Below are 14,556 nucleotides of genomic sequence, written 5' to 3'. Positions count from 1 at the left end.
CTCCTCTCGATGACACGACGCCATATTGTTTCTGAATCGGCAATGGTAAAATGCGTGACCGCAATTGCTTGCCGGCAACGCGCGTTCCATTATCCGGCGTCGGCGGCAACATCGGCAAATCCGGCGTTGCCTGTTTAATGGAAAGCGCCCTAAAGGTTTTCGTGTTTCTTTTTTAAAAAGATTTACCTGTAAACTACCGAGCACTGTGGATTTTTTTCTGTTTCAGTATATATATATATATATATATATATATATATATATATATATATATATATATATATATATATATATATATATATATATATTGTAATTTGATAAATACTAGAATTCAACATTGATTCTAAAATAATAATGCTTCAGTGATGTATTCACGTAACACGGCTCATTATAAAATCATTAACGAACCTTTTTCTCAACAAATTATTATTCTGTGTATTACATGTACTTGTATTCTTTGTTATATATCCTTAAACATAAGTGGTCAATATTGATGTCTCTCTTTTTCGGAATTTGGAGAAACAAAGCAATAGTGAAAATCTCGATACACTGTGCGTATATCTGAAACGTTAACGGTGATATGTGTTAAGTTGTATCAAATCTAAAACATATATATATTTCAGGTTGACTATTCAAACCATTGTATAAATCTGATAGGAATTTCATAGCTTGTTTGCCTCTGTATTTTGAGTTTAAAATGGTTCTTTTAAAGGAATTAAATATCATTTTATTTATCTCTTTGTTTGTATCTCTTTCTTCCAGCTATCTCTTAACCCTTTCGACGCCGAATAACGTTACGTCTATAACGTCATGAATGCCATACTATGACGTCAATCCGGACGTCAAACAATTGCTTCACAAAAAAGCATCAAATTGGTTATAAAACGAGCACCTGTATAACCAAGATAATAGGATGTTCCATGTTGTCTTGGAAAATGCATGCTATATATTTATGTTATATTAATTTATACATTTTTTATACCAATAATTTTTTTTAATTGGCGTAAAATAAAATTTAAAAAATATTTATGTCAGTAGCTAGCATACTCAAGATAAGTCTTTAAAAACTTTTTCATATTTTCAAATAATATATTGAAATTCTGATAATTGTTATAAGTGTATACTACAGTGTACACTGTCACATATTTATAATTTGAAATAAGAATATCAATCAATATACAATTACAATATATGTAGTCACTAGTGTTTAACTTGTTAAAACTTTTTTTTGAATACCAAACTGATAACATATCTTCTCTGTAAACTCAATAAGTGCGTAACATTTGATTGACAGATATTGTTAAATAATTTACTTAATATACATGTATATTTGATTTTGCCACCGTCAACAAAGTTAATCAATGTATTTAGCTAAATTGCTATAATACTCGTACTCTCTAATTTTTACGAACATAAAAAGATATAGCTCCTAGTCCCATTCGTTTTAGTTAAGGCATCAATATAACAGACGCAAGCCCTGCTATAAATAGGTTCGAATTTATCTGTAATAAGAATATAAATATAGGTAATAAATAAATCCCGCTCTCTCTCTGTCAAACACACACACCATAATTAGATTAAATGCAAGGTAGTTTCATAGTGAGTAGAGTAATCGTTTGTTATATGTGTGTTCCAACTACGCCTCAAAATTGATCCTCGTGTGAAATTTCCTAAAGCATCCCTCTACACAGAGTCCGACCCTGCAGTCCTCACACCACCACTGAATTCTTGTCTTCCTGAATTTGCCTCCATGTCCTGCACAAACAGCACATCTCTTACGCTTACCATCTGGTATTTTGGACGGAAAGTGTCTCTCGGACAATCTTGCCAAGGTTCTGTGTTGGACTGGTATCAAACGCAGCTGTCTGTTCCTACTACCCTGTCGAAACCCTCCAATAAGTTCTTGGCAAAGCTGCTGGTGAAACTTCAGATGATCCATTTTGTGTTGTACAATGAAGGAATCTCGGTAGCAAATATAGGCATTTACTACAAAGATATTATAAGATAAAATCATTTCGACTTCACAAAAATATTTTATAACAATTTACATTCCGAACAGCTTTAATCAAATATGTTTTATATACATGGAAGTGTATGTTAAAGCATATACCTGCTGCGGTTACAAGAGAGTGAAATAGGAGTTTTCTCCACATCTTTAAACTCTTGAACTGTGGCTCAAATTGGAGAATTAGTTGATCTCCGAGATCGACCCCTCCCATCGTAAGATTGTAGGTATCTATTATGGCAGGAATAGAAACTTCGCGACCCTTTCCATTTGTTGTTTGTATTTGCCTATAAATATGTAACACTTTTAAACTTGACTCATCCTAAAGTTTTGATATTTTTAAAATATTTTAATAAACTAAAAATAAAAGTGTACAACCGGTATATATGTAGAAAAGCAAGTGAATTACATGTACATACATATGTTTCAATTTATGATGAGGAGCGATTACATGATGATAAATATAACTTGGTGTAAAATACTATCGAAAGGCTGGCAATTAGTCATAGTTTTCGTTAATTTCACTAACATTTGAATACAGATACCAAATTCTAAGAGGTAAAGGTAATATAAAAAGCTATTACAAACCCTATGAAAAAAAATGTTTTCATCACTATTTATTTTCATTACAAACCAACAGAGGTACAGTCTCAAGAGATTCATTAAATTCAATACCTTGCAGAACCAGTAGTGGTCAACAAAGATACAACTCTCCTGTCTGCCCACTGTACAGCCATCACTCCAGCACGTGTCTTAACATTCACATCTCCTCTCTGCATTGCTGGGTTCTTAAAACTGGAAGGCATATCCTTTCGAGACTTGATAACTGTTCCTGTACTATGGGTGTCCTTGTCCAAGAGATCGTATACCAGTCTGGGGCTGGTGAAAAAACTGTCGAAAGTGACATGATGCTCTTTGTAGAAATGGGGTTCCATCAAGTCCATTACTGCCTGATAACCCTACAACATATACGAGTTCGCGTGATTTTCACTTAGTGTTCTTTTTTCGGTGTGTGTGAGTGGGGGGGGGGGGGGGGAGGGGGTGTTGCACTCCCATGTTTTGATAAAAAAAAATGCAATGTAATTAATATACTATGGTATTAATTGATCCTATACTCTTTAGCTTGTAAATATGCAATCTGCTAAAAAAATCTTTTAGTTATTTTTTTAAATCACAAAGTCTTCTAAGCATTGAATTAATTGACAAATAAAAATTTACCGCTGTTTGTTAAATTCCTCGAAATAAAATCACAGTTTAGCAACATAAACAAATAATAGAAAAGACGCGGAACAGAATATTTCGACTTGTCTTTGTTTTTATTCATGGAAAAGACATTTCAAATCTACATAAGCCCGTGTAAATCAAATAGCGGAAAATCAGTTTCAAGTTCTCGCGGAAAAAGCATACCAGAGTACTCACGTAAATGCATGATGCTTGAGATTTGAAAACAAAAATACAGAAAAGCAGGACCACCCCCATAAGTCAATATCAGAGCACCTGACTTAACAAATAGCTCTACTTGTAGGATACTGCATTATCGCAGTGAGAATATACTTTTTTAATGAAATATCGTGTCAAATACTTTCTTAACAGTTACAATTATTATTATTCTGTCAAAAGCACTTACTTGTCCGTTCGGACTGCGTCGCTCATTTCTCCTGCCTTTGTATACGTTAATGTGATGAGTGTACCCAGAAGTGGAGTCGGACAGCACCCAAAGTTTGATCCCCCATCTGTGTGCCTTCTTATTTGAGATGTATTGTTTGAGTTGATGCCTTCCTTTAAAACCTACTATTCTTTCATCTACACAAACATCCCGGTTAAGCCTTTATTTGAAAAACAAAATAAAATCCTGACAGATAGATAAGTTTATGATTAAAAAATATGTGTTAACAGGAAGCTCTCATTTGCAGATTTTTACTGAATTCTTAAAAAGAAATTTTTAAAAAATTGACACATAAAAGGGGGGGGGGTATTAAAGACAATAACCTGACTTCGTTTAACATCAACATTCTGTCGTTCAAAACTTTATATACGAGTACTTAGTATATTTATTCACCGACCCCAGGGGGATATTCAGTTATTTAAATAATATATAAATATCACACCATGACAGAATATGAAGCATTTCTAACATAGAGGTACAAATCAAAGAAGTAAGATATTCGTGAAAAATACAGGTTTTGTAACATGTACGAAATGTTCGAACGTCAAACATCTTTGAATCCACATATAGAAAATTACAACAATAATGGCAGCACAAAAAGGGCTGAATACTGAGATATATATAAAGTTTTGTTCACATTATAATTTTTAACTTCGATTTGCTCATTTTCCTCGTGAGGAAAAAATTAAGATACATGTATCTATGTGTATATGTATTATATTGAAAACATACTTGTAATTTCGGCTGAAGGTTTCGTTGAAAAACTCAATGATTGGAGAAATTTTGTGAAGTGGATCATACCCAATTTCCCCAGGTTCTGCTGCCGTTGTGTTATCATTGCAATGGAGAAACTGCAGTATGGCTTGAAATCGATTTCTAGCCATGATTTGGGAAAAATTTGGAGTTTCCATTGACCAAGCACGTGTATTACTCTCCCAGTAAGATTCATATGTTGGTTTCTTCACTACCCCCATGCTCAACACAATGCCCATAAAAGCCAACATCTCCTCTCGGGTTACGGGATACCAATCACGGAACCGTGAATGTGGACCTAAAATCATGGGGGGCCTGCTTCTTCTTGATATCTCCTGATCTGCATAACGGTTTGTCTCCCTTACAAGAACATCAACAATGTCGTGTTGATCATGCTGGAGAAACTTCATGAAAAACTCCAAACTTGACATACCTGGATCAAAATTGACGGGCCCTGTTTCTTCTTGGAAATCAGGGTCCGGCATGATAAACGAGCTAGGATCCACTACATTAAACCACGGACCTCGAAATGTAGTAAATTCTTCATTATCATCATCATCGGAATCGAACACGTCCGAATCTATGTCAGAAGTAATGTCCGAATGGTGCGCCATACTTTGTTTTTTTCAACGCTAGCGTACTCACTCATAACCTGACGTCACAATTCAACGTCAACGTAACAAAATGACGTCATATAAAGACCAGTACATATACAAAAATAAAGGCCTATACTTGTGTCAAAATTTAGATATGACTTTGTTTAATTACACAAAAGATAAATGGCAAATAAAAGATAAAGTAAATATTTTTTTGGAAAACGACATTTTTGTCGGTTTGGCGTTGACACAGTAAACGACATTTTTGTCGCTTTGGCGTCGAAAGGGTTAAACATCCGTGGCTTAATGACGTTCCCTTGACTAAATAGAAAACACAATGAAACTTCATTAATTACTTTTTATATATCACACGGGTGTATATAAATATTTTGACAAGTGATATCTCATTGTTCAGGAAAGGTGGATGTGTGTTTTTCTTAGATATTACGAGCGATTTCTAAATTTTATATCAATAAGGGTTGCAACTGCAACGCTTAATGATACACCAGTGTGTATCATTAAGCGTCGAATATGTTGATATTTGCTTGTTTCATTGAGCGTCGATGTTGCACTGCATTTGTGACGCTTAATGATATAATTCTATAATAAAGCGGCGATTTAGCATTAGCGGTTGATGATGTCAGCTATTAATGCAATAATTTATGGCATTAAGAGTTGCAATTGCAACGCTTAATGCTATATCTATCATTAAGCGGCGTTTTATCATTAGAGGTTGCTACACGATTTACTTTAGATAATAATCAAATTAGCAAAAATCAAATTGGCTTTATGGAACACAGCAGAACAGCTGATCATATATTTTCTATAAAATCTATAATAATTATTGAGCATTACAAACTCAAAAAGAAAAAAGTTTATGCAGCATTCATTGATCTGAGAAAAGCATTTGAAACTATTTGGAGAACAGGTCTATTTTACATACTTCTAAAAATGGTGTTCCAAAGAAAATTTTCAATGTGATTTATTCTATGTATGCAAGCAACATGAACAAAATAAAGTTTAATGAGGAATTAAGTGAACCCTTTATATCTGAAAGGGGTGTCAAACAAGGTGATGTATTAGGTCCCTTGCTTTTTAACATTTTCATAAACAAAATTGTTGATGAATTAAACAGTATCAATTCTGATCCGAAATTCGAAAAGGACACAAAAATACACTGTTTTTTATATGCAGATGACTTAGTTTTATTGTTAAGTAGTCCAGATGGTCTACAATGTAGCCTTAATACTCTTGAAAATCATTATGTTAATTGGAAGCTGGAGATTAATACGTCCAAATCAAAAATTCTGGTATTTAATTCTAATGGTAAAAACCTTTTTAAACCATTTTACTATTAATGGTATCTGTTTTGAAACTGTCGACAAATATTGTTATCTTGGTATAAATCTTAAATGTAATGGCAAATTTAATCTTGCTGCAGATCGGTTAGTTGATAAAGCCAGAAAATCATTATTCAAGGTAAAGAAAGCCCTCGATTTACATCATTCCTGTCAATTGCTTGAAAAATTATTTGATACTATGATAATCCCCATTTTGCTTTACGGCAGCGAAGTTTGGGGTATTGACTTAGTCATAAAAAATTCAGGCTCAGCATCTTATGAAAAATTTCATATTAAATTTTTAAAAGAAATCTTAGGAGTTCATTGCAAAACTTCAAATAATGGCTGCTATTCTGAACTCGGGAGACTCCCAGTCAAATCAAAAATTATTATGTTTGCTATCAAATACCTTGATCATTTAATTTCAATGGAACATACATTGGCATATGAAATCTTTATCAAAACTAAAGAAACTAACACATGGTCTATGTGTCTAAAAACTTGTCTTAATAACTTATGATTTTCTTATTTAAAAAAATTTAATATGTCAATGAAACCAGTGCTTGGCATTATTAAACAACGCATTCATGATCAAATATTACAAGAACAAAATGCAAATATAATAAACTCCTCAAAACTGTCGTTTTATCAGAACTTTTGTCTTGATAATAGACATGCTCATTATGTTGACAAACTAGAGTCACTACATGATAGATCATTTTTAGCAAAAATTAGGTTAAGTGCACACAACTTCGAAATTGAAAAAGGTAGATATGTTGAAATTAATAAAAATAATAGGATATGTAAAGTATGTCAAAACCTTGATATTGAGGATGAAAAACATTTCATTTTGCTATGTCCAAAATATGAAGCACAGAGAAACATATTCAAAACAAAACTGTCTTAACTTGAACCAAACAATCCATAATAATGACAAATTGTTAAAACTATTGATGAAAACTAGTTGTAAAAAGGTTCTTAAAATATTCTGATCATTTTTATGTCAAATATCTGATATAAGAAAAAAAGTTTTAGCTATAAATGAGTAACTACATTGAACAGAATCATATGTATGTATTTATATAGTATTTTATGAGTACAATACATAATTTGCTACACCAATTGTTTGTATTCTAGTTGCGTTCTACTGTTTTTTGATGCTTATCACTATGTTTTCTATGGGCCTTTACCAATTACTGTAATTGTGTTTGTGCCAATATATATTTGTATTTGTATGTTCGTAGACTGTTTGGTGTTATTCCGTTTTAGTCCGTGTGAAATGTTTTAGTGTACCGTTTATACCCGGATACTACTAGTGTTACTATTCAGTGTTTCTCGTGCATTCAATATCGCAAATGGCGCCTCTGCTGCACCACTGTTTTTCCATCATGTTTTAAGACTTTACAGGGGCGTAGTATCCGGGGGCAGAGGGGGGCTGCCCCCCCCCCCCCCCACGTTTTTCCCAACCTAACATACACTATAGGAAATATTGGTTTGAACATATTTTATTGTTAAGATGTTACAACAAAAGGATTGGACACAAGTACTTAATACTTAGAACGTCCTCTCCTTTATAACAATTAATTACACAAAGTTTTGTTCAAAAATTAATTTACACTGGAACCAAAGGTCAATAAGATTATTTAACATAAGTAATGCATGTACACAATTTAAAATTGATGTAGTATGTACAAACGAATCAAAATACTCAAAAACGACCAGATCTCTTGATAAACAATTGCACATTTAGAAATAAACTTTCATTTTCAGAAATACTGATTGAATTATCTCCCCATAACAGAACATGAGTGTCTACAATACGTAAGTTAATCATTCTAAAAATAGCATTGAACAAGTCGTTTCTTGGAGCAGTGTATTTCGTACAAGAGAAAAAGAAATGATATGCGTCTTCTATTTTTCCACAAGTGCATAATGGACTGTCAATAATATTACATCTAAATAAGTCTTTATTTAGAACACAATTGTGTCTTAATCTAGTATGAATTACACTCCAGTAACGATCACCAAAAGTAAAAAAAGACGGGGTGGGTGTTCTCTGAGAGTTTACACAATTTTTGAATGAACCTATAGTAGTAGATTGTCGTGTTTCAAGAGACAAAGAGTTCCACTCCCTTATTGCTATTGGAACAAATGATGATTTATATATATTTAATCTACACTTAGGGATGCAATAATTTTGTGACTGTCTTGTTACATAATTTGATTCATGTGATCGAATATTTGGAAATATATCTTTCAGATACTCGGGTACCATGTTATTATATATTTTATACATAGTTGTTCTAACTTTGGAAATTCGTCTTACAGCAAGTGGTTCCCAACCAGTTTCAAAATAAAGAGAATCTCGCGATGCTAATGAAGTTAACCCAGTGACTATTCTTGCCGCTGCAAGTTGTAATTTTTCTAATTTTTCGGAATCTTGACTAGAACACCCACACCAAACTTCAGTTGCGTATTCTAACTGAGGTCTTATAAAAGTAGTATATAAAAGAGATAAAGTTTTAGCACTGACCCTGAATTGCAGTTTTTTAAGTAGACCTAATTTTTTATATGCATTGGCCACGATAGAATCAATGTACGCTGACCAAGTGAGGTCGTTTGAAAAGAGAATACCTAAGTGATTTTGTGATGATACAAAATCTAAGTTACAATCTTGAAATTTGAGAAATGGTAAATCTACATTTTTCTTAGTGCTAAAAAATACAGCTTTTGTTTTCGTAGGATTGAATTCCAATAGCCACTGCTTAGACCACCGCTCAAGTTGATTTAAATCATTATTCAATCCTAATTGAATATCATGTACATTTTCTGAACATTTCTGTAAAGAATTATCATAAGCATATAATCTGCTTAAAGTCGACAAATTTTCAGCAACATCATTGACATATATCAAGAATAAAAGTGGCCCCAATACAGACCCCTGGGGGACTCCAGCATGTAAAGATTTAAAACTAGACATAGTATTCCTATGCAATACTCTTTGTGTCCTTAAATCTAAATAACTTTGAAACCATAGTAATAACTTATCACAAACACCATATGTTTGTAGCTTAAAGAGAAGACCTTTATTCCACACCCGATCAAAAGCCTTAGACAAATCACAAAAAACCATACAACAGTGTTTTCCTTCATCAATAGCTTTAACTATGTAATCATATGTCTCAATAAGTTGATAAACCGTTGAATGACCTGGTAAAAAACCAGCCTGATATTTATAAAAAAGATTGTTAGAATGAAAATAATTATAAACATATTTGAAAATAACTCGCTCCATAATTTTACCTACGCAGCTTAATAATGACACAGGTCTATAATTTGATAATAATGATGGGTCACCTTTTTTAAATAAAGGAAGTACATTAGCTACCTTCCACTGTTTAGGAAATACACATTCCCTTAAAGATCTGTTAAACAAAATACATAAAGGATAAGAGACGCTAAAAATGGTAGCTTTTAACATTTTATGACTGATATTGTCAGGTCCTATGGCCTTGTTCACAGGGAGAATAGAAATTATATCAATAATGTCCTGCTCAACTAGTTCAATACTTTTAAGAACACTATTACACAATAAAGAAAAGGCAGGTAATTCGGGTTCGACATCATGCGAAGACGAAATCGAAGCAAAATAGCTGTTTAACGCTTCAACCTTGTCAATATCGCTGTAAGTAATATGTACATTTCCATTTTCTGTAGTGTCCTGCAGCGGTGGAATATCGGACCTACCTTGGTTTTAAAAACATCTTTTAATAATTTCCAATAAATTTTAGAACTTTTGATACTTGCTTCGATAAGATTGGTCTCAATATTGTTGTAATAGTTTGCCATCGCTACTTTTTTCATGTTATTTACTTTGTTACGCAGTTTTTTAAACTTATCCTTATCTGATTCTTTTTTTGTTTTGTGGGCTTTATCTCTTGCACGATTTCTCTGTCGAACCGTTTTTCGTAATGCGGAATCGAACCAGGGTTTATCTTTAGGCCTAATCGTTACTGTTTTTTCGGGAATACAATTTTTAACATGGTTTAAAAAACTTGTTGAGAAATTACTCTCCGCCTGATCTATATCTTTAGCGTCATTAATAAGTGTATTCCAATCTGTATTGCGTATGAGTGTGTTCAGTGTTTCAAAATCTGCATTTTTATATAGCCATATTTTCCTTTCATATGATTGTGCTTGTATTGTATGTGATTTAAGATATATGTATGTGCCTTTGTGATCGCTGAGAGATTGTTCTACATCTATTGTCCCCGAGTCCAGTACATCGGCATGTAAATTTTCGCTGACAAGAATTGGGTCTATGAGAGATTTCGTGTTTTTCGTGACTCTAGTAGCGTCGCATACTGTGTTTTGAAAGGAGTATTTTAAAAGAATTTCGTTGACTACATGTGTGATTTGAAGATTTAAAAAGTTTACATTTAGGTCACCTATGACTAATATTCTATCGGATATATCAACAGCTTTTTCAAGAGACCATTCGAATTTTTTCCAAAAGGAATTATCGGAGTTAGGAGGACGATAAACACAACAGAGCAAGATATTGCAGGTAGGATCGCTAATTTCTACCCATACACATTCAAGGTTCACAGGTTCAAGATCAAGGCGTCTACTAGTGCGCAACGAGTCAGATGCATATATACCGGTAATTACACCGCCCACATGAGAGTTTCTATCTTTACGAAAAATTGAGTTAAATCCGTCAATAGCAATGTCTTCATTTAAAATGTTAGCATCAAGATGGGTTTCTGTGAAACATAAAATATCGAAATCTGACACAATACTCAGAAACTTATCAAACTTGTTTCTAATACTTCTCACATTTAAATGAAAAATGTCTAGTGTGGATTGTATACTTTGAGATGGCCCCGGATTTGTCTCTATGTCGCCTGACAACAAAATAAGGAAGTACATAATTTGTAACACATAATTTAAAAAAATGTTTTCTTGCGCCCCTTTTGACAATAAGCATTTGGTATTTTTCCAAATATAATTAAGACACTCAATAAAAAAATAAACAACATCATTAAATCGTAGTACGTAGAATAGCAGAGATTTTGATGTACATCTACATTTACAATAGAAAAGTCCGATTGCAGCTCGATATTGTTCTATTGAATTAGCCATTTTCAAGAAATAGAGAGACGTATAAAGCAATATTTGAGCCAGCCACAAGGAGACATATAATAAGTAAACATGCAAATTTGTTTGTATGACCTTTGGTTAAAAATAAAAACGAAAAAACGTTGAAAAAGAGTTTGTGTAGAAAGAAATCAAAAAACAAAAAAGAACAGAACAATAATGAAGGAAACAAAATAAAAATTGTAAACAAGCGTGAGGAAAATGGCACCTCTGTGTCACTAGGCAAAACATGGCGCGTAGTGACAGAAGCATTGTTGAAAGACAATAAAAGTATTTGTACTATGTACAAGATTTTCCAAGTAACAGTAAACATACTGTAATTGTAATGGGAGAGTTTAGGGTAAACAATTAAGAAATATCATAAATAGTCCATACTGATATGTATTAGTAGTTATTAACTTGAAAAGACCAAATTTAAAATCGCTTTAAACACTTTTGATTTCAAGTTTGTGGATGAAATGATGACACCATTAAATAGTTAATGGGTTCTGAATTTACATGTCCTCAGAAAACACATCCTCTGGTGGATAGGACTGTGGTGGGGCCAGATCATACAGATCTCTAATAGACTGGATCATGTATTTGCGTCCCTTTTCCTGCAACTGGGTAAATATCCGTCCATCGCTTGTCCAATAAGAATGCACTTTTTCAGCACGTTTCGCACTTGCCAGTTCTTTGACAATTGATTGTCTGTATTTAGTGAGGTCTTCGGTTATAAATACAGTAGAGCCTTTTAGCATTCGTTTCGCTGTGTAGATTTTATTTTTAACTTTCCAATTTTTAAAGCGACATATAATTTGAATATTGCCGTCTTTGTTGGGTTTACCAATGGGATGTGACCTAAAAATGTCATCCTCTGAGAGCTCTATTGATAAGTGCTGATTGCATATAGAAATTATTCTAGCATCAGTGTCCGTGCCTTGGTCGGGAACCGGGCAATTGTGAAATCTTAAGGAGTTTCTCCTTCCGTACTGCTCTAGGTCATCTACTGTATCCTCAAGATTCCAGATTTGATTTTGTAGATCAGTGTTTTGTTCTTCATAATTTTTTAAACGCCCTGTCAGATCAACAATTTGTTTATTTTGTTTTGTAATTGTTTCAGCTTGGTTCTGAATTGTTTTATTTAATGAGCTGAAAACAGACTGGACTGCTAACTCGATGGAGGGTTTGATAGCTTCTGCAAGCACTGGTATTAATTGCGCCATAAAAGTTTGGCTGTTCATGGAGTTGAATATTAACTCTGGAAGACTGAAAGTTTTACCCTGAGTTTGGATAAAAGGGGGTTGCTTATCAGTACCTGGCTCCCCAATGTTTTCAGTAGCAGAAGAATTAGCATTCACAGATGAACTTTGATTACATTGAGAAAGATCTTTAGAGGCTGGGACGGAGGTGATTGTATCTTTCCCGTTCATTTTTTCAAGTTCAGTTTGATCACTAAGTTCGTTTAAATCTGGTAATGATGAAGATCTGAACCTTCTACGTGAGTTTTTAGATGAGCTATCAGAGGGACTATTGTGTTTACGTTTTGTACCCACCGATTTGGAATTTGACGACATGAGTAGAACTCACAAATGTTTATACATGCGGCAAGTACATTAAAGTTCACACCACAAAAACACACAAAATAGTCAAATGTTCTGCTTCAAAGTTTGTTTTCAATTAGAGATGCATCTTACTTAAGATAGAATACACACTAGCCTATTTATCAACACTCAGAAATACAATACTACCCCTTTTACTCTCCTTGGTCAAAACTAACCTCCTGCCATTTCCGCCATCTTTAATAATAATAATAAAAAAAAAAAAAAAAAAAAAAAAAATATTAATTGAAAGCCTGGTTGGCCCCCCACTTACCGAAAGTGTACTATAAGAATTGGTATTAAAAGTAGTTGACACTGAGAAAAAATTTACCTACCCCCCCCCCCCCACCCCCCCACCCCCCCCCCCCCCCACCCCCCCACCCCCCCGAAATAGGATTGTCGACTTTGGGCAACTTTTACCTTTTTTTCTTTTTTTTTCTTTTTTTTTTGTTTTTTGCTTGTCAACTATGATTTTTTTTTCTCTGGCTGCCCCCCCCCCCTTTCAAAAACGATATCGATGCTACGCCACTGCTTTAGAGCCACAATAGAGTAAGTAAATAATGCTAAATCAATTAATGTAAATGCTATTTATAGGAATTCAGTTAGGAAATATTTCTTTGTGTAAATTAAACTTTAAACTTGGGAAATTCAGTGTCAATGTCAGTGATGTGTATTCAGTCTTGTTTTGTTCTTTTCATTTGTAGCCTTTATCGTCAGATCATATATATGTCAACTGAATAAAAACGATGATTGAGACGTTATATAAGACTTAATATGTGACACTACCCTACCGAAAGGCTATGCAATACGAACAGATCTACCCGTGCATTTGAAGAGAAAGAGGGCAGAGCTGGCTCAAAAAGCATATGAACTCAGGAAATCAGGAATGAAGACGAGAATCCGTGAAACGAAAGACGATGTGATTCTGGAGTATCGACAAAAAGGAGAAAAAGAATGGCTCGCTTTTAGTGATTCCTTCTAATTGATCTAGATAAGAACAAGATTATTTGCAGGAGATGACAGGTTGTAGGAGTATGATATGGTGAAGGTTTTGTATATCTGTAAAGTGATGAGTTATGCTACAGTTGGTATCGTGTTGTTTACTTGTCAAATAATAAGTATGTTTTAGATGCTATTAGAAAGATATACTAAGGTATGCTGCAGATGTTTAAAAGTAAAATACCAGTGTTTTGAGCTTTGGATGATATCTGTAAAATTCAGAGTTATGCCTTAGTTGTTAATAACTTGTAAAATATTGAGAATTTTTGGTATCGTTATCTGTGAACTACTGTGTTATGTCATAGTTGATAACTTGTAACATATCTACATGTAGTATGTCTCAGGATATATATTTGTTTGGCAGCTTATGGTTTGCTGTATAAATTACATGGGGACATATTGGTTTTTTCTTTTTAATGTAATAAATACCTAAATTTCAACAAAGATTACAAAGATTACT

At 33.5% G+C, this 14,556-nt stretch overlaps 1 protein-coding gene across 1 annotated transcript; it reads right to left on the bottom strand.

The window, feature by feature from the left end:
* Positions 1-1,478: 1,478 nt before the first annotated feature.
* Positions 1,479-5,035, bottom strand: LOC134246850 (piggyBac transposable element-derived protein 4-like). Its single transcript, XM_062729197.1, has 5 exons — positions 4,401-5,035; positions 3,630-3,828; positions 2,678-2,961; positions 2,108-2,289; positions 1,479-1,983 (listed from the first exon to the last, which is right to left on the bottom strand). Exons 1-5 carry the CDS (start codon positions 5,033-5,035, stop codon positions 1,634-1,636), a joined length of 1,650 nt encoding a protein of 549 aa, XP_062585181.1. The 3' UTR covers positions 1,479-1,633.
* Positions 5,036-14,556: the final 9,521 nt, after the last annotated feature.

Source organism: Saccostrea cucullata, unplaced genomic scaffold (genome assembly GCF_032062105.1).
Source record: "Saccostrea cucullata isolate Sc308-1 unplaced genomic scaffold, CSIRO_AGI_Scuc_v1 ctg2153, whole genome shotgun sequence".
Lineage (NCBI taxonomy): Eukaryota > Metazoa > Mollusca > Bivalvia > Ostreida > Ostreidae > Saccostrea > Saccostrea cuccullata.
Note: the sequence above shows the minus strand (reverse complement) of the source record. Positions and strands in the feature narration are given on the sequence as shown.

Excerpts from the sequence above, each read along its gene's own strand:
- LOC134246850 (XM_062729197.1), bottom strand. The coding sequence starts at position 5,035 with ATGGCGCACCATTCGGACATTACTTCTGACATAGATTCGGACGTGTTC. Across the intron at positions 3,829-4,400 it reads ACCTTCAGCCGAAATTACAA|GCTTAACCGGGATGTTTGTG; the intron begins GTATGTTTTCAA and ends TTTCAAATAAAG. Across the intron at positions 1,984-2,107 it reads CTCTCTTGTAACCGCAGCAG|TAAATGCCTATATTTGCTAC; the intron begins GTATATGCTTTA and ends ATATCTTTGTAG.